This window comes from Canis lupus, chromosome 31, assembly GCF_048164855.1.
Source record: "Canis lupus baileyi chromosome 31, mCanLup2.hap1, whole genome shotgun sequence".
Lineage (NCBI taxonomy): Eukaryota > Metazoa > Chordata > Mammalia > Carnivora > Canidae > Canis > Canis lupus.
Window position 1 is genome coordinate 4624559 of NC_132868.1, and position 25081 is coordinate 4649639.

General features: G+C 44.3%; 1 protein-coding gene across 5 annotated transcripts in view; it reads left to right on the forward strand.

Annotated features, from left to right (window-relative positions):
* The window catches only part of CTNND2 (catenin delta 2), a 914420-nt gene that overhangs the window by 519223 nt on the left and 370116 nt on the right, over nucleotides 1-25081 (forward strand). For all 5 annotated transcript variants that reach the window (XM_072807315.1, XM_072807318.1, XM_072807317.1 and 2 more), the window contains one exon: nucleotides 3501-4068. In XM_072807315.1, coding sequence (XP_072663416.1) covers nucleotides 3501-4068 — 568 coding nt within the window. The remainder of the gene's footprint in view (nucleotides 1-3500; nucleotides 4069-25081) is intronic.

A 25081-nucleotide genomic window follows, 5' to 3' on the forward strand; every position in this document is an offset into this window, starting at 1 on the left:
TAAAAAAGTGGCAAAACTTCACCAATATCCTACAATATTTAAAAAACTTTTTTAATTGGCTGCTATAGCCTATCAAAATATCTGGAGCTATTATGGAAGTTCTCAAAACATCCACAGATTTAGGGGCCATTTAAGGAATCTTTTGAGACAATCATATTTAGCAATTAGCGCTCCTGAGACTAGACATTCCAACAGATTGAGGGAAATCAAATGTGTGCAAAGCGTGATCAGGGTTTTCCTAGTTCCTGCATCATTCTAGTGTTTAAATCCTAGAGTTCTACGTAGTGTTATTTTAATTTATATCAGTATACTTGAGTATTCGTTTTATTAAAAATTATGCAACTTGGTAATGGCATCGTTAATGTCACATAGGGTTATTCTGAATGTTATATATCCAAGACAAAGCACAAAGTATCTGTTCCAAAGGCTTTGTTCCAATGCAGGGGACTCTCTGAAGAGCCTTTGTGGTTCTTTCTCCTCCTTATGCTCCTGTGGGAAAAGTTTAGAGAAAATGTCTGTTGTAGGCTTTTCTGCTACTTGTGAGCTGGGTTCTGCACAGTGGAATGTAGCTTAGGCCCCAGGAGATCTTCAGAAGACAAGTGAAGGAAGAAGGTCCCCGTCTACAGCTTTAGCGGTGGTTCTCCTATCAGCGGCATCCGCCTTCCCTGGGAGATTCTTAGAAATGTGGGCTCTCAGGCTCACTCCAGACCCCTGAATCAGAATCTCTTCTAGATCAGTGGCTTGTAAACTAGTAAGCACCATAATCACCTTTAGAACCTGTTAAAACAGGGGTCCCTGGGTGGCTCAGGTGTTGAGTGTCTGCCTTTGGCTTGGGTCATGATCCCAGGGTCCTGGGATCCAGTCCCGCAACAGGCTCCCCACAGGGAGCCTGCTTCTCCCTCTGTCTATGTCTCTGCCTCTCTCTGGGTCTCTCAAAACTATATTTTAAAAATCTTTAAAACACACACACACACACACACACACACACACACACGCAAAACCCTGTTAAAACAGCACCCTGGACCCCTGTCTCAGAATTTCTGATTCCATAAGGGTGGGCTGATGCTGATAGTGGGCAGGGACCACACTTGGAAAACCACTGCTTTAGGGAGAAGTTGCTCTTCTATTTGGATGCACACTGGAATCATCTGGAGAGCTTCCTAAAAAGCCTGATGCCTGAGTCCCACCTCCAGAGATCACGTGAATGGCTAGAGTATAGCATGCATACATAGTTTTTTTAAAAAGCTCCTCCGCTGATGGTTAACCTGCAGTCAGGTTCGAGAGCCCAGCCTATACATTTCATGCTCAGACCTTCTGCTGGGATGGAAGCAAAACTGGAAGCAAGCAGCACCCTTATGACTCTGGATGATGCCAGAATCTATCTCGGGGCTCAGGATGAGCACACCAGTTCTGCAGAGCTTCTCCACCATACTCCACACATCCCCCTCACCCCTGTCCCCATTGCCAATGCCAAGGACTTGGGACCAGCTTAATTAACTATTCCTTTATTCTGCAAATATTCATGGTATCTCTACTAGGAATCAGGCCTTGTTCTAGTGGCTGGAGACCCCTTACTGAACAAAGGTGTGGTGTTTACATTTCATTTCACTTTCACTCTTACCATTACATTCAAAAGAATTGCTCCATGGTGTTAAAGGAGAACTAGGGCTGAACATTAAAGTGGTAAATATAGATTTTATTCAGGAAAAAAAATCCCTCCTTTAGTAGGGGAAAAGAGATCATGGTAATGAACTAGGTCCTATCCTTACTTCAGTGAGGAGAAGTAGGATTTACAGGGTGGAGTCAGTGGGCAGAAAATTGCTAGGAGGAAACATCAGGCGGAAGGGGACTCTGACTGCCCCCTCACCCCATGCTGAGAAGGCACCTGGCAGCTAGCGGGGTACGAGGCACCGGGTCCCACATGCAGGGCCATCGGCCATGGAGCCTGGGGCCTTCTGGCTACACTGACTGCACGGTATCTTGCTAAGCCTGGGCAACACAGAGATGAACACAGAAGCTCCCAGAACCAGGGGCTATTGGAGAAGAGAGTTCAGAGGAGCCTGACTAGAGTTTGCTCAAGGAGAGTATGTCAGTGGACTGAAACAATATACACAAATATATAAAATACATACACCGCATATAAGTGCGTGCACGCAGAGACGTACACAGTGCCTTTTGACAAACCATTTGTCCCCTCATCCACTGCCCTTATAGAGGATTTTGATTTTGCTGCATTAACTCCCTCGAATCTTCCCATGAACCTGACCTCCAGATAACATTTGGGATGTGATGTGTGTGTGGATGGAGGTGCCCAGGCTGCTATTTGCCAGTTGCCATTCCAAAGCGGGTGGAGAGGCAGCACTGAAACTTTTAATGGATGGCATCTGTTCCGTCTCTCTGCCCCTTCCCTGCATCTTACCCACTTCCTCCTTCCCACTCAGTTCTCACCCCTAATTTCAAAACCTTCTTTCCCAGTTTCTTTCCCTGTGCACAGTCCTACCCCCTTTTCACACCAGGCTGCTCTCAAAAACCTTTCTGCTCCCCCGGGAAAGCCTGGAAGATCCCAGACCTCCTGCCCAGAAGTGGTTGACAATGTAGTGTTTTCATTCGCATGCAAATTTGTCTCTGGACAAGATTCAAGGAAAGTGCTTTCCCCTCCAACTGTCTCTCCAGCTCCACCCCGGCCCTTGTTGTCTTTTGTGTTCTTGTAAATAAATGAGAGGCAACTGGCTTTCAATTTGAAGACACAGCTGCAGGGGGCTCTTAAAAGCCAGCGAGAGAGAGAGAGAGAGAGAGAGAGAGAGAGAGAGAGAGAGAGATTCTGAAAGATTTGTGGCCCAGCGTTAAAATCTAGAAAAGGGAGGTTTTTTTAGTCTTTCATTTGCAATTGCTCTGACTCCTCTAGAAGCGCTTTTTTTTTTTTAATACTGAAAGATCAAGGGTTATTTATTTTGACTTCATATTTTCCCCCCTTTTAACTTCTCGGGCCCCCAAAAAGAAGCACCAATACGACAATAGCAACAGAATAAACTCTGAGAAGTATGCTTATTCTCGATGTTCTCCAGATAAGTATGCGACTTGACCAATTTTGGAGGTCGAGCCTGTGTCCAGTGGGATGACCGTGGGGGTGGAGGTGGGGGACTTGGTGCCTTGGTTTCTCATGAGGACGAACGGATCGTGATCGCATTCAAGTAGATCATGCTGGCCCGTCGGGCGGCCTTTTGCAGATCCGTAGGTGACTAATGCGATGCCTCTGCTGTTGCGGAGACGTCTTAGGTCTGGACGCACGACACTGTCCCACTCGCCAGACGTGATTCCCTCGCCCCGCCCCCCTGCCTGCCGGGCCCCTGCGGTCGAGGAGGCCCCCGCCCGCGAAGGCCGGGGCGCCCGGGGCCCCTGGCCGGGCCGGGCCGGGCCGGGCCGCGCGGAGGGCGGAGGGGCGGGGCGCCCTGGGCTGCCCGCTGGCTAAGCGCGCGTGTTCTCTCCTCTCCCGCGCACAGGGCACCTCGAGCCGCGCGGCGCACCTGGCGGGGCCCGAGCCCGCGCCGCCGCCGCCGCCGCCGCCGCGGGAGCCGTTCGCGCCCAGCCTGGGCAGCGCCTTCCACCTGCCCGACGCGCCGCCCGCCGCCGCCGCCGCCGCCGCGCTCTACTACTCCAGCTCCACGCTGCCCGCGCCGCCGCGCGGGGGCTCCCCGCTGGCCGCCCCGCAGGGGGGCTCGCCCACCAAGCTGCAGCGCGGCGGCTCGGCCCCCGAGGGCGCCGCCTACGCCGCGCCGCGCGGCTCCTCGCCCAAGCAGTCGCCCAGCCGCCTGGCCAAGTCCTACAGCACCAGCTCGCCCATCAACATCGTCGTGTCCTCGGCCGGCCTGTCCCCGATCCGCGTGACCTCGCCCCCCACCGTGCAGTCCACCATCTCCTCGTCGCCCATCCACCAGCTGAGCTCCACCATCGGCACGTACGCCACCCTGTCGCCCACCAAGCGCCTGGTGCACGCGTCCGAGCAGTACAGCAAGCACTCGCAGGAGCTGTACGCCACGGCCACCCTCCAGAGGCCGGGCAGCCTGGCAGGTAACCCGCCGCCCCGCCGCCCCGCCGCCCCGCCGCCGCCGCCCCGCGCGGCTCCGCCCCGGGGCCCGGGCGCTGCGCGGGGGCGCGGACCGGGCGCACCCGCCTGGGCGTCCGCAGGGGTGGGGGCTCCGGGCGTCCCTGGCCTACTGTGCCTGAACGCAGACGCGCCCGCCCGTACTTCGCGGGAGGGCCTGCGGCCCCTCAAACCCGGGTCCCTCTGGCTCCCCCACCAACCCTGAGTCTCTGTCTCTCCGTTCCTCCTCCCCCCCTCTGTCTCCCAGATCTGAAGGCTAAGCCATCCCCAAATGAAGTCCAATCTCATAGAGAACCACACAGACCTGTTGATGATATCCAGAAAGCGAGCAGAGCAAATAAAAAACGCGAAATCTAGACGATCACCTATAGTTACCTACATTTCCCTGTAGAAAAACGTGAGATTTGCCCAAAGCGGCCATCATTCAGTTTACATAGATTCCCATAGTAGTGAAAAAGTAAACAACGATTCACTGCCTTGAGTCGTTACTACTTTGTTACGGCTCTAATTTATTCAAGTCTTTACATATTTTGTCTGAATTTAGTTACTGGGAAAGGTAAAGGACTGCCCCATACCTAGGTCGTTGTATTTACATAGAGTCTAACAATGGGGGGAAAGTGACTAGTAATGAAGTCCCTTGAATTTGCTACCTGCTTATCACAGGGACAGAGGGGGTGGGCTGGCCTGAATCTGTGATAAGAAACCTGCTTATCTCTGCCAGTTCAGAGGAGGTGACATTTCTGTGGTCGTTATGCCCATCAAAGACCAGGCTGAGCTGGTGATTCTCTGCTGGTAGCGCCATCTGTTCAGCTTAAACAAGACACTGTGATTGAAAGACTAATGTTTTGTCTCCTAAAGCACCTGACAACCAACGGGAGTTATTGTTGATTTTTTTCCCTCTTATGAAAGTATTTGGTAATTGTGTCACTCTAGTAACAGATGCTGTGCTCATATGTTTCCTTTCTTGACATAAATAGATGACTGTGAAGATAAATAGGATTTTTTTTTTTTAAAAAAAGGAACTTGTTGCATACAAGAGGCAGGTGTCCAAGGGCTTCTTTAATTCAGCGCAGTAATTGCCAGTGTGGATTGGCCTGGTATAACAGGATGCAGGCTGGAATTCCGCTGCCCGCAAATTATGCTAGCTGTGTTTACCGAAATGAAAATATTCTCTCTCACGCTCTGTAAGAGAATTTTGGAGGTAGATGATCATTAATGCCAACCCAGTGGCGGCACCAACATACCTATTAAGTAAGGACTCAGGATTAGCAGTCCGGATGGCAGAGGTGGCTAGGAGTCCCATATGGAAACTTTGTGTATTTAAGTTTGGAAACTTTGTCTTACACATTTGTAAAACAAGTTACTAGATCAGTCAAGGAGTGGGGAACCAGCCAGGGAGCCTGCAGGGGACTGAAAGCCTCCCTCTTTGCCCTCCTCAGCCGCCAGGGGGAGGAGCCTGAGTCCCAGAGAGCCCTGTGGCTTGCTAACAGCCCTTTGGTTTCCTGTGCAAACCTGGAGAGAGAAACCAAGAGCTTAACTTCCAGTTCTTTCTCCTCCTGATTATATATCCCAAACAGGTGCTTCTTCCACTTAATCATCTTGGAGAAGACGGGGAGGGAATACAGGTCTGCTGGAGAGTTTGGGGAGTGTGAATGGGGCAGAAGGAAAGCCTCAGTCCTCTTTATGTTACTGAATTTAGGAAGAGGTTTTAAATGTAAATATGTTGTGAAATCGCTTACTCTTTGTAAAATCTGGAATGAGTGTTTCTGAGGATTTGGTGTGGAGTGTGTGTGTGTGTGTGTGTTTGAGGGTAGGGATGTACTGAGCAATTCCCTGAATTGTCACACAATTCCAGTGTGGACACAATGTGGACACATTGTGTGGACACAATGTGCCGTCTCTTCTTGCCTGTGCATTTCCATATATTTTTTTCAGATTTTCTGACCATATTTCATCATGCTACCTGGTAGGAAAAAAAAATCTGTGTGCCATTGATGAGTCTTAATTTTAGAGCTCAATGAACACTTTTAATGTTTGAATTATTTTGTTTAAAATGCATGCTTTTAAATACTCATTTAAAGATTTTCTCATGTAAATTGCTGCTGGTGGTTTTTGAGTTTAAAATTACTCTATAACTCTACATAAATACTTGAGTGGCATAAGATCATATTCCCCATTTAGAAATTAGAAAGCTATGGCCCGGAAAAGGTAGGGGGACAGACTCTAACATTTTCAAGAGATCAGGAATATTGGAGCTTTGGGACCCCCCCTCCCATATCTAATCTGTGTGCTTGATACCATTCCAGGCGTCGTAAAGTTTGGAGCCACCTGGTTTGCTAATTGAAAGCACAATTAAAGTCAAGACTGAAAAATAGCTTTTGGATTTTCAGGGTTGTGATTTTTGAGATTTGTCACTGGTAATGACGAAGTACAAATATGGGAGAAGGAGTGACTTTCACTATTGAATGAGTTAATTCATTCAGTAATTATTAAGCACCTCTTATGTTCCCGAAATGATTTAGACCCTGACAATAGAGCAGTGATCAATATCAACCAAAATCCCTAGCCTCATTTCAAAAGGAGAAGACAGAAAATCAGCAGGATAAATAGTTTGGTAGAGTGGCCAGGGAAAGCTCTAATTAGAAGGTGACTTTTGATTCAGTCCTGAAGGATGTAAGGGAGATGGCCCTATTAATATGTGGGGAACCATGTTCTGAAACAGAAAGAGTAGCAAGTTCCAAGGCTGGTAAGTGGGGGTATGTCTGGTATGTTTGTAGAACAGCAAGGGTGGATCACAGAGAAGGGGGGCAAAGAAATGACACGAGCAGCCAGATGGGGGTGAAAGAGAGAGTGTAAGTCTTGATGAGGACTTAAGATGGTTGGCTGTGCCAAATCCACGGGAGCCATTGAGGATTTGAACAGAGGAGTGACATAAGTTGACCTTGTTTGTAACAGGGTCTCTCTGGCTATTGGTGGAAGAATGCATTGGGATCAAGAGCAGGAGCCACAATGCCAGTCAGGAGGTTATTGCAGTAATCTAAACAAGAAAGGATCATGGCTGGGGCTAGGATGGTAGCCATGGAGGTTATGAAAAGTAGTGTAATTCTGAATGCAGATACATGGTAGAGCTGCGCAGATTGGCTCACAGACTATGTGGTGTCGGTGGAAGACAGAAGACTCAGGGAGACACAACACCCAAAAGAACAGAGTCCCCATGGACTGAGGTAGGGCCAGCGGCAGAGGACTCTGGTTGGATTTGAGGCCGTGCTAGTAAATATTAAGATCGTGGTTTTGAACTTGTGGTATCTGTCTAACAGAATCAAAGTGCACATGAATTTAGTTGAATCCAAGGGTCGGAGTTCAGGGGGTAGCCCAGGCTAGAAAAAATCAAAGCAGGTAGATGATATTTAAGCCCACGAATCTAGAAGAGATCGCCTGGGAAGTAAGGGTAGAGAGAAGAGGTCCCAAGGATTGTGTGCCGATTGCCCCACAGATGTACAGGTCTGGGAGCTGAGAAGATGCAGAAAAAGGGATAACCAGAAGTGTAAGTCAATGTCATTTCTTAGAAGCCAGAAGAAGAGCATGTCTCAAGGTTGAAGGTCAATATACTGTGTCTAATGCAATTAAGAAGACAAGGCATGTTCCACCGATGACATTGGTGAAACCGTTTGAGTGAAGAATGGTGGGGAAATCCTACTGAAGGCAGGGATTGGTCCATGGAACAAGGAGAGGAGGAAAACTGGAAACAAAAAATGTACAGGATGTTTCCAAGCAGTTTTTATTGCTCAGCTACAATCACTTCCAGAGATTGAAAGTTCTGTCTGAGGATTTCGAGCCATCAGCTGTAGTAGGCTGATTTTTTCCACATTTTCCACTAGATCTTCCCAGTGGCCAAACTTTATGAAGTGTGGCCAGAAATCTCAGAGTTCCAGCTCTCTGGGAAAACACCAGATTCAGATTCAACCTAGGAAAGTGTGATTTCTCAGGTATTACGTCCTCAGGATCCAGAGATCACTTAGAATGTTTTCTTTCTATGCCGCACCCCCCCCCCCCTCAGGATCTCTTTTCATCATAAAACAGTGCCCGAGTGGAAATCCAGCTCTGCCTTGTCCAAGGTCCCTAATGTTAGGTACATTACACACTTCTTGAAATGGCTCTCTCACCCGGCGGGGGGTGGGGGGTGTCACAATGGTATGTATCTATTTGTGTAATTTAGACATAAATAAGATAATGTATATAAAGTATGAGCACATTTCCTGGCCCAGGAAAAGTCCATTCATTTTATTTAATAATACCACCATGCTAACTTGGTAAGGAAGAAGTCATTCGTTCTTGCCTCAGACACAAAGCAGATTTAAAAAAAAAAAAAAAGATTTTATTTATTTATCCATGAGAGACACAGAGACAGAGAGAGAGAGAGAGAGGCAGAGACACAGGCAGAGGGAGAAGCAGGCACCGTAAGGGGAGCCTGATGTGGGACTCGATCCTGGGTCTCCAGGATCAGGCCCTGGGCTGAAGGCAGGTGCTAAACTACTGAGCCACCCAAGGGTCCCGCAGATCTTTTTTTTTTTTTTTTTAACATTTTTTTTAAGATTTTATTTTATTTAGTCATGAGAGACACAGAGAGAGGCAGGGACATAGGCAGAGGGAGAAGCAGGCTCCCTGAGGGGAGCCTGATGTGAGACTCAATCCCAGGACCCTGGGGTCACGCCCTGAGATGAGGGCAGACACTCAACTGCTGAGCCACCCAGGGGTCCCCAAAGCAGAACTTTTGAAACTGAAAACATGGTGGGTTCTATGTTGGACATACAGAGGTGAGTGAGAGGTCATCTTTGCCCTCAAGAGACCCGGATTTGGACCAGACAGATGAATGGACCATTTCAGTTCCCATGCTGGGACAAGGTAGATTTTGGTTCCGTGGGAACATCCTGCAGGGGCATCCCACGGTAGTGTCATGTGTACCATGGATGCTTCCTTGATGGTAGCCCCAGAGCTAAGGGGCATAGATGGAACCATGAAGAATGGTAGCTGGAATCAAGTCCAAGAGCAGACAAAGTGGGGAGTGTGATGGGTAAGACTGCCAGCAGTTCAGGGTTTCCTGCGCCAGACATGGATGCTACCATACCAGGTGGGGAGAGTGGGGAGAGTGGGAGATGAGTAATAAGGGGCCTGTAACTTCCCTAGCAGACAGCCCACATGATCTGATTTGCACTTTAAAGACTCCATTCTGGGGACTGAGCAGAGGATACATTGACCAGAAAAAACATGCAGGGAAACACCTGGGAAGGCACTGGAATCCCTGCTCCCATCCCCCCGGCCCCCCATACACACACACTTAGTTTGCAATGTGACTGTTGAAAAATTATCACTTACAAATGATAGAGGAAGAAAGCTAAATGAACGGCATAACTAGATCCTACATTATTCTCTTGACAGATAGGTTGCTTTTTTTTTTTTGTAGTTTAAAAGTTAAATTTATTCATTTTGTGCATGATGAATAAAATTATGTTTTAAAAAGCCCCATACTGCAATGTAAAGCATTTGCTACATGCCAGGCATTGTGCCAGACACTTTGCAAATTGTATCTCGTGTAGTTTCCAGCAGCTTAAGGAGGTAGGTGTGATTTTTGCCACATTCTACAGATCTGGAAACTGAGGCTTCTCCATGAGAAGTTCCTTGCCCAGAGTTACTTGGCTGGAAGTGACAGGGATGTGATTTGAACCCAGATCACTTTGAGTCCCACTTCTCTATACTCTTAAATATACATGATATAAGGATAAGTCTGTATATTTTTTTTCTTACTGAAGAAAAACACCAAGAATGTAGAAATACAGTGCCAATTTTTAAAAAGATTTTATTTATTTATTCACGAGAAATACAGAGATAGAGGCAGAGACACAGGCAGAGGGAGAAGCAGGCTCCACGCAAAGAGCCCAATGTGAGACTCGATCCTGGGACTCTGGGATCTCAACCGCTGAGCCACCCAAGCATCCCTACAGTGCCAATTTTTAACTTATTTAAGTAGCTGGTGAGTTTGAAGCAAGCAAAAATATCTCAAAAATGTGTCAATATCCTACTGAATATGACTTCACCTGTACCTATTTTTTCTTCACTTCTGTAATGAAAACAGCATGATCCTTTCATTTCCTACTTCAGAGCAAAATTAATCCTATTAAAAGTAGAAATCTGAGTTGTAAATATGTATTAAAGTTCAATCAAACATCAGAAGCTTATTTTGAGGTAAAAATGAAATGAATTAAATGCAGATTCTTAACCAGTGATTATAATCAAAATTGGCTAATATGGACAAGAATTTGGTCAAGGCATGTCCATCTTTTACCTCTGCCAAGTGGACCTACAACTCAGCATTTGGAATGTGTCACATGCTATAAATCCCAAATTCCGCATATTTGGCGATTTCAATTCCATTCTTTGCGCTAATGCTCCCAGGCGCACTTGTTATAAGAAAGAAAGAAACCCCACCTAAATACCATATAAATCCTTTCCAGTCTCCATTGTCAGGTTCTCAAAGGAAACATGAACTCTACTCAAGTAATGAGCCAGTTTGTTTAACACCTGCCACTTGGGAGGTCTATGCAACAGGATATCTGGCTGCCACTGCTCCTTTCAATTGCATTTCCCAGAGGCGATCCCTCCCTGCCCCGTGGACACTCAGTTTTTGTGAACCTTCTGGTCCCCCTTCAGTAAAACAGAAATTTCTAGTTTAGATTTATTAATTAGAATGCGATCAGCCTGTGATATCAACCAACACTTTAATCTCCTTTCAAAGGCGGTGAAGGCGGATTTTTCTCCCTGGGGGTCTCGTCCCCAGCTGCAGAAGTTCCACTGCATTCCCTGCTGGCTGTGGCCCTCGGGCCGATTCTTCCTCAGAAGTTCTTGCTCTCAGAGCTCAGGCGCCCAGTCCAGGCTATTTTATAGATCAGCACGTAATAAATACAGTCTCTCCCGTGTGCTGCGTCTGGCATCCTGCACCCCAATGTCCGATCCCCGCACATTGACCTCCTCCCGCTTCCACCAGCAAAGTGATCGTTCTGTCAGCCGTTTGGCCTCCAGCGTTCTGGAACCTCACTTTATAGGCAGGGACCTCACATCCAGGTGGCCGCATGGAAGCCCAGTCTCCAAGCTTGCCCTCCGAGAGGGTGGGGACTAACTGTCTTCAGCAGACCTCCTCTGAACCTGTCGCCTGCTGCCTCTCTCTTCCCAGGGTTCAGGATGCACAGAAGTGATGATCAGACATCCTTCGTGAAGTCGCTCTCAGACTCATATCTGATTCTGTCCACTTTATGTCCACACCAAACTTGCATCAGGGAGACAGTCATTTTAACATCCCATTACAGTAAGTTGGTGGCTGGATCTGGAACTAAGAGTTTGGGATATTAAGTGGCCCCGAAGACCTAGCTGGTGTCTTTTTTGCTGATCCACAGAAACTAATACCTCCCCTGCCCTTCCTACCACACGGCGACCTTGCTAGTTAAAATGGGGCAAACAGTTCTTTTTTGTACTTTTGTAGTAAAGTGGCAACTTATGTAGAAATCTATCAAAGCTTTTCCAATATCACTTACACTACATGATTTTGATCATGCTTTAACTGAACTAGGAAAATGTAAATTAAAAATGAAAACGTATCTTAGTGATTCAAGATGGCCTACTCTGTCCACGCATTTGCCTCCCCTCTGTCCAGAGCCTTGGAAGAATAAAGTACAGAATTACAATGGGTAAGCCATAAAAGAGACAAGAACACAGAGGCCAGCGGGTGAGTCTCATCAAAAGCAAGCCGTAAATCTTCTAGAAAGCGAAGTAGATAGGAGTGATGAGCAATTAAAATGTAGAAGTTTCTCCCAACAATCTGCTCTGTCGGCATGGTGGAGGTGGACTGGCTGTCTTCAGTGAATTCTTGGACCCGCTCAATTGTCAGAATTGAGCTGGGGTTTAGAGAGAGACATGAGGCTAATGATAGAAGCTTCATGGGAAGTTGGTGCTTGACACACGTTAAGTCAACTTCTTCCTCCCTCCTATCAAGATGGCGACCCCGTAGCCAGTGCTTACTCCAGGGTGAAGAACAGGAGTGGTCTCCTGAAGAAACTGAGAAAGTTGTTCCCGAACAAACAGAGAAAGGTAGACTCAGGTTTGCCTGCTGGTGACCTAGACAAAGTTTATATCACACAGGCATGTGGGTGGTACGCTGGAAGGGGGGTCGGGCTGCCCTTCACCCTCTCATGCTCAAGAAGAATGCCAGCCCATAGGCCCCACCCTCCCCATCATAAAGTCTAACTCAGGGACGTTTAGTGGAAAATACTTCCATTTATGTTGTATTAGGAGAAACTACTGCCAGGTTTTTCTTTCTCAAATATGATAAATTAGTAGGGATTACTGAGGAATTGGGGAGAATTAGTGTCATGAAAGAAAATAGAAAAATGAACTGTATCTCAGAAAAAACATAATTTACAGAATAAAAGAGATTAAAGGAAACAAGGAAAAACTTTAAGATCAGTATTGAAAAGGATTTAAGAAGATCTTGTGTTTATTAAATAAGAAGTGGGTGATACATGAGAGGATCAAAGAACAAGAAAATCTTTATAGGATGTAAAAATATCACTACCCATATAAAAAATCTGATAGAACGACTGGGAAATACTCAGAAGATAGCCGTATAGGGAAGGAGATAGAAACTCTGAGAATAATGCAATAATAATGCATACAAGACACGCCCAAGAGATCTAACACATTATTGGAGCCCCAGAAAGGGAATGGAGGGGAAGCAAGACCAAAGAAGCAATACGGCACAATTCCTCAGACCTGAGGGACCTGTACCTTTAAAGGAAATGCCTCCATGCCCAGAATAGGACATTTCCACATTCTGCATCATGAAATTTCAAAGCACCAACATAAAAGACTCTCAGACCACTGGAGAGAAATAAAACAGATGCCACCTGACTTGCAGTAGCAATCCTGGGGAGTAAACAACAATCAAGTGGTGTGCTCACAAAGTTCTGGGGAGAGTTCTTATTTACCTCAAATCTATACCTAGTCAAATTATCCATATAAAGGCAGAGTCAGATAGCAAGTCAGTCTTGCTAGTACTGACAAAATTGATTTCCTATGCCCCCTTTCCTAGAAAGTTACAGCACTTGGCAGATGCATCCCGGGTAAGGGCATAAAACAGGAGGAAAACATGGTACCCAGGAAACTGTGTATACCAACCGGTAAGATGGTGCAGAGAAGTCTCCGGGCAGGGGGGAAGATGACTGGGCAGTAAGCTAGCAAACAAGGAAAAGTGGGACCCAACACATAAATGTTGACAGTAGTGAATGTTGTCCTAAGTCCCAAAGACTCTGGCTAATTATAATATCTAAGGGATGAACAAGTAAAAGAATGAGTAAGAATAGTGAGTTTAATTGCAGATGAAGAAAAAAGAATTATTCCTGCATTGCTTTGAGTTCACAAATACAAAAGGCAGTGGATAAGAGCATGATTGAGGCCAGATGTGGGTGCATCAGTTACTAGCTTGGTTCTATCAGATACTTGCTCAATTACCTTAGACAGTCAAGTTTAATTCAACAAGGATTTACTGAGTATCTGTTCTGTGCAGGTCTTCCTCTAGGTGATAGATACACACCTGTAAACAAGACAGGCCCAGGCCCCTGTCCTCTTGGAGGTATGGTCTAATGCGGGTAGGTTATTCTATAGTAAGAAGAGCCATAGGGAGAAAGAGTAAGGGAAGTAGGGATGTCAGAAGGTGGGGCAACCGAGAAGCTCCCCATGATAGGGTGTCTTGAGCAAACCCTTGAAGCAAGGAGGTAGGAAGTATGTGCATATCTGGGGAACATGGGCCCAGGCAGAGGAAATAGCCAGTGCAAGGGTTCTGAGGTGAAATCATTTTTGGCCCATTTGGGGAACAAAATGGACCTTCTCTGAGGTTGTGTATCCTATAGTGGGGATAATAATACTGTGACAATTGTACAAGTCATTACAAAGACCATATGAGACTGAGATCCTTCCTATCAATTGTTTATCAGCACGCCCACGCTCGAAGGGCTCAGTAAATTTTAACTGCAGTTACTGTGGAGAATCATGGCATCCAACCATGCTTTACTGGAATGTCAGGTGTAAATAAGATGGAAATGATAACCCCAGGGGTCTTGTTTGACTGGAAGGAGGGTGGGAGTGCCATTAGTTGTGAAGCAGCTTATAATACTACATAGTTGTGATATGAGCTATGAGAGAGGACCAAGGGCTGGAGCATCCCAAAGGGGAGGCACATCCAGATGGGAAGATCAGGAAACAATTCTTGGCGGAGGCAGCCTCTGAGGTTGGGTTTAACAAAACACAGCTGTGACAGGTGCCGATTGGAGAAGACACGTACAGCTTGGGAGGGTCAGCTTCCACGTTAGTTATGAATTAGCCGTCCCCCAGTGCTGTGAGTCCTAGTGGCTTTACGGTCAAGCTGGGGGCACTGAGGGTGTACTGGTTGCACATAGTCCAGCGTCTGCTCTCCTGAATTCACTCAGAGGAGGTATGACATTTGGGAGACACTGGGGAGCTAGTGACCATTTTCCTGAGTAAGGATTTTTTTATCCCACTTTAAGAAAAAAAAAGGGGGGGTCACGAGACATTTTTTGGAAGCATAAAATCTCTGGAAGACCCTGCAAGCTTCTTTTCACTTGGGGTTCAGGATCCCAGAAGCCTGTGCACAACTATTTGAGATATTAGAGATTGGAAGCAGGGTGAGGGTGTGCGAGAAGTGTGAAGGGAAGTGGGTACAAATGGGACCAGTCCTGCCTTTTCCCCCGAAATGAACCAAGTCGCAGGCAAGTCCCTTTTCCCTCTTTGAGAAATAGCCCAGGTAATGTGCAGCCAGGTGTTTTGCTGGTCCCCAACACCGAGAATCCGTCCTGCTCCTCGGTGCTGGAGGTCAGCTGGTGGCAGGTGGACACAGTCTACCTGGAAACTGCTCTTACACCTAACATGACATAAGGGAAGGAAACGACGGAGGGCGAGGACACAGATGGAGACACACACGGCAATTAGGTGTGGAAGCCAGAAGGCAGATGCACCGTGTGCCGTGGTGCTGCCAGGGCCTCGGCCGCCCGACTCTGTCCTCTGCACCAGGTCCCCGCACGCAGCCCTGGGGACACCTGGCCGTGGGTCTCTGTCCCACCAGGCTGTGGGTCTCTCCTGCTCTTCAGGCTCTGCGCTACCCAACTTAACATCAACAGGGCATCTGAGGTACAATATTCCTGGGTCTGTTTGCACTGATTGCTCTTTTTAGGCCATAGGGGTAGTTAATCTGAGCAAACAGGCATCTGTGCTTGCCACTCACTTTCCACGTGAGCGTTGGCTCAAGAGAGCCTGTTAACTGAGATCTCTACCTTAAGTATGATGCCTTTAAATATTTATTTTCTTTTTATCTAAGCAACAGGGATTATGTGTGGGCCAGCTATTTTAGTAGATGTACAAATAACCTTAAATAACTAATAACTTAAAATCTCTCAAAATGCAGTCAATTTACAACCAAGGCTGCATCAAAATCCCTCCTGATGCTGTATCTAACCAAAGTGCATTTTGTAGTTTTTAAAAATTTTTTCATATATTTACTTCATATATATGTTATAATACATACAGTTTTTGCTTATTATATGTATTATAACTATGACAAAAATTACTATACACTTACATATGTATATATACATATGTATATAATTTTGCATTTCTTGTGGAATAACTAATGTGAAATATCCAAAATCTCTAAAGGCTAATCCCAAATGGGTCTTTATGTATTTATTGTGGCACCGTGAACTGCCAAAGAACTGATTTTGATATGAAGCAGAAAGTATCTTAAATTATCTTGCAATCCAGGCAGGCAGAGCATTTGAATAGAGGGCATATGGGCTTCCTGAGGGAAGCTAGTGAGACCCCTGTATATTTCAGAAATCCTCACCAAGCACCTTCTAATAGGTACTCAACAAATATATTTTTTAAGATTTTATTTAAAAATAGGGATCTCTGGGTGGATCAACGGTTTAGCACCTGCCTTCGGCTCAGGGGGTGATCCCGGAGTCCCGGGCAGGGAGCCTGCTTCTCCCTCTCCCTGTGTCCCTGCCTCTCTCTGTGTTTCTCATGAATGAATAAATAAAAATCCTCAAAAAAGAAAAAGATTTTATTTAAAAATAAAATCTATGCCCCACATGGGGCTCAAACTTGCTACCCCAAGTTCGAGAATCACATGCTCTACCGGCCAGGCACCCTTCAACAAATATTTTTGACTGACTACTGTAAAGCTAGTTATGGGTGCAAGTGTTACATCCCATTGATAACTGGAAATCATCCTTAACATAGAAAGAGGAACACAGAGAGATACCAGGTTCTCCCCAGAATGAGTGAACCATTCAAAACTTACCAACATGAGATGCCCGGGTGGCTCAGAGGTTGAGCGTCTGCCTCCAGCTCAGGGCCTGATCCCTGGATCCAGGACCAAGTCCCACATCAGGCTCCTTGCATGGGGCCTGCTTCTCCCTCTGCCTGTGTCTCTGACTCTCTCTCTGTGTCTTTCATGAATAAATAAATAAAATCTTAAAAAAAAAAAAAAACACCTTACCAACAGTTACCAGAGAGATTTGGTTCAATGAATATTGAACCACCTGTAAGATCAAATGTCTACTTCCTCACTTCTGAGTTTCCCAGTTCTTGGGAAAGTGGCTTCCTGTGATTTTTAGGTTTTGGTTGCAGCATTAACAGAGGCAAGGACAGCAGTCCGTGGAATGCCACAGGCTCACCTATAGAGCTAGCTAGCAGCTCTTTGTGTGTAGCTCTAGAGAAGAGATCACAAAAACAGATAATGCCTATTCTGTGGTGCCTATTCTGTGGTATTCTGTATACTGAGGACCTGCCCAGAATCCTGTAGGTAGAGACTTGGCAGCAAAGAAAACCATTAATTATTTTGATTGAGTGGGTTTTACTGGTCCCTCAAATTTCTGCTTGCTACGTAAATATCTTCAAAAGACCTGATAGTGTTGAATTTTCCACCCGGGCTTCCTAGATGGTGCCTGGGCACACGAGTGTTATGCTATTACAGAGGTCCTATGGCCATTCTGAACCTCAAATGATGTCTGCATTTCCTGATGTTTCTGACTTGGGCCTTTGAGCTCTCATAGAATGGATTAATACTGCGATAAAGTAAAAACTCCCTTACAAGATAAGCTTCATTTTAATGACTAATGCAGAAAAGGAAAGTCTGTATATGTTTCTCTTTAGAATGAAGAAAATGTACACACACACGTACCCAGTCAGGTCTTGTGCTCAGCTGGTTAGAAGCATATAATACTACAGTCCCCTCCATGGCTGAGCCAATTAGTTGGCTATTGTTGACATGACCACAAAAGCCCCCTTCACCTTGACAGCCTTCTAGCAAATATGTAGTATTTGTTTTGCTCTACAAGAGTCAACACAGATCGATTTCTATACTGGAAAAGCATCACCTGAATCACTGTCAAGCTATACAAATTGGTAGTTTAGTAGTAACTTCTCTGATTAAAGAGAATGGTTGGATGAAAACTGGGATGGGGGAATCGTAACTATACATAGGTCCCATCAGAGGTGCTTTGTATGAGGGAATTAATGTTTTAATAAATGTAACTGGTATATAAATGATAGTTATGCATATGTAATGTAGTTACTAATTGGATTCTAAAACACAAATACAGTTATTAAGGCCTTTAAGCATAAAAGAATCAAGGAAAAATTTTAATCCTCCTCAAGGCTGTTTATTACACAACATAATGTCTCTTCTCAAACTCCTTTTTTATATGCTGAATATTATGTCGAGTAAAATGATGAAAGTTTTATAAAGTGTTGATACAAGGAATTTATAAAATGTAAATATAGAGCATGAGTAATCTATGAAGCAGTTTACTTGCCATTTTTCCCCCATAAATTATATCAAAAGTCAGTGGTATCTTCTGAAATTATCACCAGAGCCTCTCTGTGGGTGTTAGTAGGATATATAAAGGAGTAGGGAAGTGATATGGAGAGAATACATTTTAATTTTGCATTATAAAAGCTAAATAATTTCTAAAAAGGAATTTGTACAGCCTATCTATGGTATAGCTAAGACAGTCTGATTTTTTTTAAAAAGGCCTGTGTTTGAGATGCAAACCATCTTTAGTTCAGGTATATTGTGAAATTATTTGAACCACCTAATGAAGGAAACTACTTAAGTCCACTTTTGTCTGATAAAGCCTTTCTCCTGTCTATACTTTGAGAATTTCATCTGTGCCCTTTGATGGGCACATACAACAAAAATGAAAACTCAGCTTCAGTTACGAGATTTCTGGTCCTTTGAGCCAAAGTTTGTCCAGCTTTGCATCTCAACAAAAAAAAGATGCGTCCGGAGCACCTTGTTCTGGCTTCTCTCCATGGAAGTATCCATAATTATCCATAGTAATTAGGTCCTGAAGCCAGACCACAGATGTACTGTTCGTGTATTGCACTGATGGGGTATTGAGAAGCAGCTGTCGAGAAATAAAATGACACTCTGTGAATTTTATCTGCCTTGTTGATAGAGAAGAGTATCTGTGTGAATATGAGATTGGCCATTAAAAACTCTGGTAAGTGACTAATTAATAAAGCACCAAATCATAGATTGTTCAGCATACTAGTTAATTAGGACAATAAGATAGTGGAGAGCCTGGCTCCTGGTTCATTCTACCCAGAACACGGCTGCCAAAAGCTCTCAGGGTGGAGAAATGGGGTTAGACGCAAATTTTAAGCAGGAGCCCCCTCCTGGGTAAAAATTAACATTCACAGATTAAACTTGTTTACAAGTTAATGTCAAAAGACTTTAATTACAAGTCTGATCACATTATGTTGCCCTTTTTACAGATATTACAATTCCTCCCTGCTAATTTCTTATCTGCCCAGTGTCAGCTGAGAAGGCTGGTGGTGTCCGGATTGAGTGTTTCAAGGAGTCATTCTATCAGCTTCTTCGGGACTCTCATTTGAATGGTTGTGGTTACACTGAAGTTCTTTTCAGAAAGATTCCTAAGTGTTCACAGAATATGTGATTATCACTTCAAGGCCCCCACCCTCACCTGAAGTGGAAAGTCAGGCAACCCTCAGCCCAAATGTCCCTTCCCAGAACTCACACTGGGTCCAACCCAAACACATTGTCTGGAGACCCACAGAACTGTGAGAAATGGGAAAAGCAGGAAGTGCCTTGCAGTCTAGGCATGTAAGCAGTCTGTGAACTTGGGGCGGGCGGGGGGCGGGGGGCGGTCTTCCCAAACAGGAGGTTAATTGCAGAGCAGTATTTAGCACACCTCAGACAAAACTGTCTTATACTCTTTCTATCCTCAAAGGTATTGCTGCCTCCCTGCAAAGTTCAGAAACTACACCTCCCTCCAAGAAACACCTCCCCACCGCCACATTCAAGAATGGATATTTCCATTTCCAATGAATGTTTTAAATCTCTAGCCTTAGGGGTTCTGCTGAGGACCAAATCTTGACATGTACTCCTCAAGACCGCAAATCTACCAGGCCTGAACGTAACCATCCAGAGCTAGATACCTTCTTAGGGACATCTAAGGAGTGGTTGAGCTCTTCTGCTCCCTTGGGCCCATCCCCTCAGGCCCTAACACAGTAGTCTAGAGTGGCCTCCAGCATCAATACTATGAACAAGGCTTCTAGGTGAACACCATGTACGTGCTCCCATAGCGAAGAAGCACCGAGCTGAGCCCTTATATAGGTGTGTGCTTATGGCAATGCTGGGAACCTAGATACCTGCTTCCCCAGAATCCACCATGAAGCATAGCCATAGCAGCAAAAACAGTCTAGTCCACCCGTATCCAAAAAGTCTGCCCTACATAGGACAGATGGGTTTTTTTTCCCCTAGGAGTTAGCCTACTCACAAAGGCTTTTACGTGCCTTTTAGCGTCTGGGCCTCAGCCACCTAAAGCTAAGATCAGCCACCTTGCAGCAGCCCACATTGGCCAAGACAGCCCATGGCAGTCAGTACGATGCCCCCATGTGCTGGCCAGCACAGCCACATGCTGAAGCCAGGTTCCGGTGCGCCCTCTGGGACCCCATTAGCATGGTCAACATCTGGCTACACCCTTAGCCTACACATTTGTTGAGGCACTCATGTCTGCTTAATACGGCAGGGAGAAATAAGGAATCAGTGTGTCTGTCTCCAGGGCTTCAGAAGGATGCTAAAGTTGAAGTCCTCTGGCAACCAAGGTATGTGCCCATAGCTAAATCAGTATGTCCTGGCTTCTCAGAGGAGGGTCTGCAGTCCAGCAACACCAGCATTGGCAGAAAACTTGTGAAAAATGAGCAGAGCCTCAGCACCCCCCACCCCTACTTACTGAGTCAGAACTGAAATTTTAATCAGGGGGCTCATGCTGATGGCATTTGGAGAAGCCCTCACATACATGGATTGTTCATTTGGAGCTACTCTTTACCTACCCTGAGATAAACCAAAAGCAGATAACAAGGACAGGTACCAAACCACCATTTACCTAGTGTGTTTCACTAGCAGTAGTGCCATCTTTGACAAGTGTGTTTCCACAGTGGATAGTACACCATTCACTTCACTGCAGACACAGAGGCCACACATGCTTTTAACTGCAAATAAGCAGAGAAAAGGTCCATCCTAAGAATGCAAAGCTCTCAGACTCCCCATTACTCATTGTACCCTGTTACCACTGTCTCATTACTTTCCACATGCCTGCCTGTCATGAAAGGAATTGAAAAAGAGAAGCCTGTTTTTCTAACAGCTTGGGAAGAAATGGTTAGAAAATCCAAGAATGAGGGACACCTGCTATTATAGGAGACAAAATCCCATGGGCACACTTATTGTTGCTTCCTGACCAAGTGATTTTCACTTTTAAATTATTCTCAGTGGAAAGTATTTGAGTCCCAATAGATTACAGTATTCATTTGGTAAAAGGTGTGGTGAGGTTTCATAATTACATTAAGTTGTATTGGAGAGCTCATCATAAAGTTACAGGAACAAATCCTGTGTTTTTTTTTTTAATTTTTTTATTTATTTATGATAGTCACAGAGAGAGAGAGAGAGGCAGAGACACAGGCAGAGGGAGAAGCAGGCTCCATGCACCGGGAGCCCGACGTGGGATTCGATCCCGGGTCTCCAGGATCGCGCCCTGGGCCAAAGGCAGGCGCCAAACCACTGCGCCACCCAGGGATCCCAAATCCTGTGTTTTGTACCTTGTCAGAGACTGCATGAGCATTCAAGTTATTTGTGATAGCGGTGAAGTTACCATAATATATAAAAATCTAGGACTTATGAAGTAGGTGAAACAGGAGGGCATTTTCTAAAGCTTTCCAAAATAGACTTTACATAGAACCATCTTATATCATCAGATGGCCCTCTTACATTGAAATTATTAGACTACAATGCAGATTTTGTCATTGGATTTATATGAATTAAGAGTCTCCCTTCTGGGATGCCTGGGTGGCTCAGCGGTTGAACGGCTGCCTTCAGCTCAGGGCATGATCCTGAGTCCCGGGATCGAGTCCCACATCAGGCTCCTTGCGAGGAGCCTGCTTATCCCCCTGCCTGTGTCTCTGCCTCTCTCTGTGTGTCTCTCATAAATAAATAAAATCTTAAGAAAAAAAAGAGTCTCCCTTCCAAACATCAGTCTGAACTATGGCTCATAGCCTGTATAGGAAATATGTTCATGTATTTTAACATTTACAACAACATGAGATAAGATGTCAAACTAATTCAGTGAATTAATGATCATTTGCAAATGGTATTTAGCACATGGACTCGACTCAAGATACTTAGGAAATCCTTTTGGGGTCCTTTAAAAACTGAAATTACCTTGTGAATAAGCATAGGAGCAGGAGGTAGATTTTGGAATTTTGATTTGAGTCAAAAGCAAAAACCAAGAATTAAACAAGTAAGTCTTTATTATGGCAAGGTATTCCTTAGCTCTAAGATGTAATATGTGTATCTTTCAGCAATTTGCTTAGCAATATTTATGATATAATATGGTTAACCAAAACTGTTTTTGTTTCTAAAAGTGTTTATTTGTTGATATCATTTTTCCCTTTTGAGTTTAATGACAAATATCAAGCCAGAAATTTTAAGAGGTTCAAAATCCACAGAATAACTCTTCCAAAGCCATAGACTGTCACAGAGCGCAGGCTCCCTACCTGCATGGGCCGTGCTGGCTGGCCACGGCGCTCAGTGATGTCAGCATATCACTGAGCCCTGAAATCAGGACTAAGCAAAGGAAAAAGTGCTGTGGGAATTTGCGAGGGGAAATTCTATGCCAGAAACCACAGTTCTCTTTGGAAGTTTTCTTCTGCCCTTCCAAGATGTAGTTCCACTACTAAACATCAGTGAAGGAACTAGATTCACAATTTTTAAGAAACCTGAATTCCTAGATTTTACTTTGGACTTCTCATCATAGCACGGGGAGTTCATAGCTCTTCTTGAGCACAGTTCTTTATCTCAGAAATGAAAACACTGTTTCTGTCACCTGTTCACACACACACTGAGTCAGCTTGCTCTGGCCCACTGACCTCTGTGTCATTTAGGTCTTCATTTTTCTCCTTCTGTTTCTTTGCTTCTGGGCATTTGAAGCTGGCTCCCAGATTTGAAGAGCAGATCAATGGCAGTGTGTGCTTAAGAACCTAATATTAATATATCCAAATGAAAACACACCAACATTTATTTCTTTGCAAAAGCAAGTGAATTCACAGTAAAGGGTCATCAATTATATAGTATAGAAATAAAAGAATGCAAATGACCCCAACAAAAACCTGTCTGGTAAAGTAATTGACATAATATACTAATAAATTCTATTATTTGAAGAAAACAAGAAATGACAGATTGAATGTTGCAACACATTAGATATTTGTCTCTTTCTTTTAAATATGCCTATCTCCTCTCTCCATATTTTTCCTAAAATAATGGTCTCTCAGTGTGATCTCAGTAAAATCCTGAGGTGAAGTGTTGCCCATTAAACACACATTACCTCTCCCTGCTCAGATGGACCAAGTCTGAATCTTTTAGTGTTGTGTCCAGCAATCAGCCTTTCAGAGAGTTCCTCAGATGATTCTTAAGAAAGCAAATGAAAATTTGAGAATTAACCATGTTCTGAGGAATAAAAATCCAAAGGCTGAGTGTGTGTTGTGTGTGTGTGTGTATGTGTGTTTGAGCTAAATCTTCGGTTGTAGAGCTCTCATGAACTTCTTTTATGTGTGATCGTCCATTGAATATTCCAAATGCCTTTAATAAAAATGTGGTTGCTGGGATTGTGAAATTTTGAGTTAAAAAGAAAATCTGTTCAGTTCTTACATCCAGTTGGAGTCTGAACTCATAAAGAGCCCATACACGAACTGTGTTTCTTTTTAAAGACTATGGATTAAGTAGGTCGTCATAAAATCACTTCTATAAAGATCATGAATTGAATGAGGGCCTTTGCTCTTCTTGCCGCTGGTTCCCTCTGAGACAGTAGATCTTCCTCCAGTATGGCTCTTTGAAGTTTTCTGCTGAAATGCCAGATAAGCCAAAAGAGCTTTCTTGACCACCTTATCGAAACAGTATTTTCCTACCAACACTTTGCTCTCCCCTTAACCCTACTTCACTTTTCTTCAGTACCTTTATCTCTGTATGTGCTTGAATATGATGACTTCTTTTCAAGGCCAGGGACCTTGTTTGCCTTCAGCACCCTAGTGTCCTCAATTTCTTGAAGTTGCCCAGACAGCCAGTAAATACGTGTTGAATGAATTAATCTGTTGATTAGTAAGAATTAGCTGGTGCATATAAACAACACATATAAAACTCAGCATGTAGAAATTTATTTGCATATCACTCTAGAAATGATAAATTTATAAATGATAAATAAATTATATTATAAATGATAAATTTATAAATGATAAATGATAAATAAATTATATTTCTGGTCAGATGAAAACAGTGCCTGCTGGACTGACCCAAAGAAGGTGTGATGTGGAGGAATGAGACCAGCCCTCTCAGCGTTATGATCATTGCCCATGTCAAGGGCTCCTGCAGATCTGTTGCTGGCTTCCTCCTGGATTAGCAAATGTTTGTTAGCATTGATTTGTAGGTTTAATTTAAGGATTGGACCTCTTCTTGGACATTAAGTCCTCTTGGACTTAATTCATTGCTTCGATCTTTGCAATCATCCTTTAAAAATCAACACTAAGGTAGACTTTAAGATTCTTGCTCCTTGCCTAGGGCGCTTGGTCACTAATGTCTGATTCACAGCTCTAATCCAGATTTCCTCATGTGCAGTTAATGCTTGTAATAAAATATTTTCACATGGCCCTCAGATCTTGTCACCATTCAGAAGATCATCAGGTCCTCTTGTTGCTCGCTGTTGGGTGTTTTTAGAGACATAGAATCAAGGAATGGTGATAAAGTTACAACTCTAAATCTACCAGTGATGGATAACTTTATTTAACTCTACAACATTTGGATATGACTATTTCCTTGCTTTTACATTTGTAAGTCTTTGGCAATATTATCAAAGCCTCCAGAAGAAGGAAGAATTGACAGCAGGAACTCAAGGCAGAGCATACTTAAATATATTCCTGGAAAATATGAACATGAGATAATATTCAGTGTGATGTTGGCATTTGATAAATCAGATGCAATGAACCTAATTATGCAAAACAGTTATTTTGAATCTATCATTCATCTGAACGCCATCTAAATCAGAATTTATTTAATTACTAGCAAAGGGAAAGGTAAGGAACTTGTTTGCTCTATTCCTTCCCTTTCCTCAAAACATTCAGTAATTTTTATTAACGCTGAATTCATAGAATCCCCAGCACTGTCTCAATCATCCAGAAATGTTCCTTTTGTTAATTTAAATTTAAAACAGCCTGCATAAAAGATGCCAGTAAAACATGTATTTAACGGCCAGCAATTTCAGAACATTTGAATGGATTTTTCTTCAAAGATTC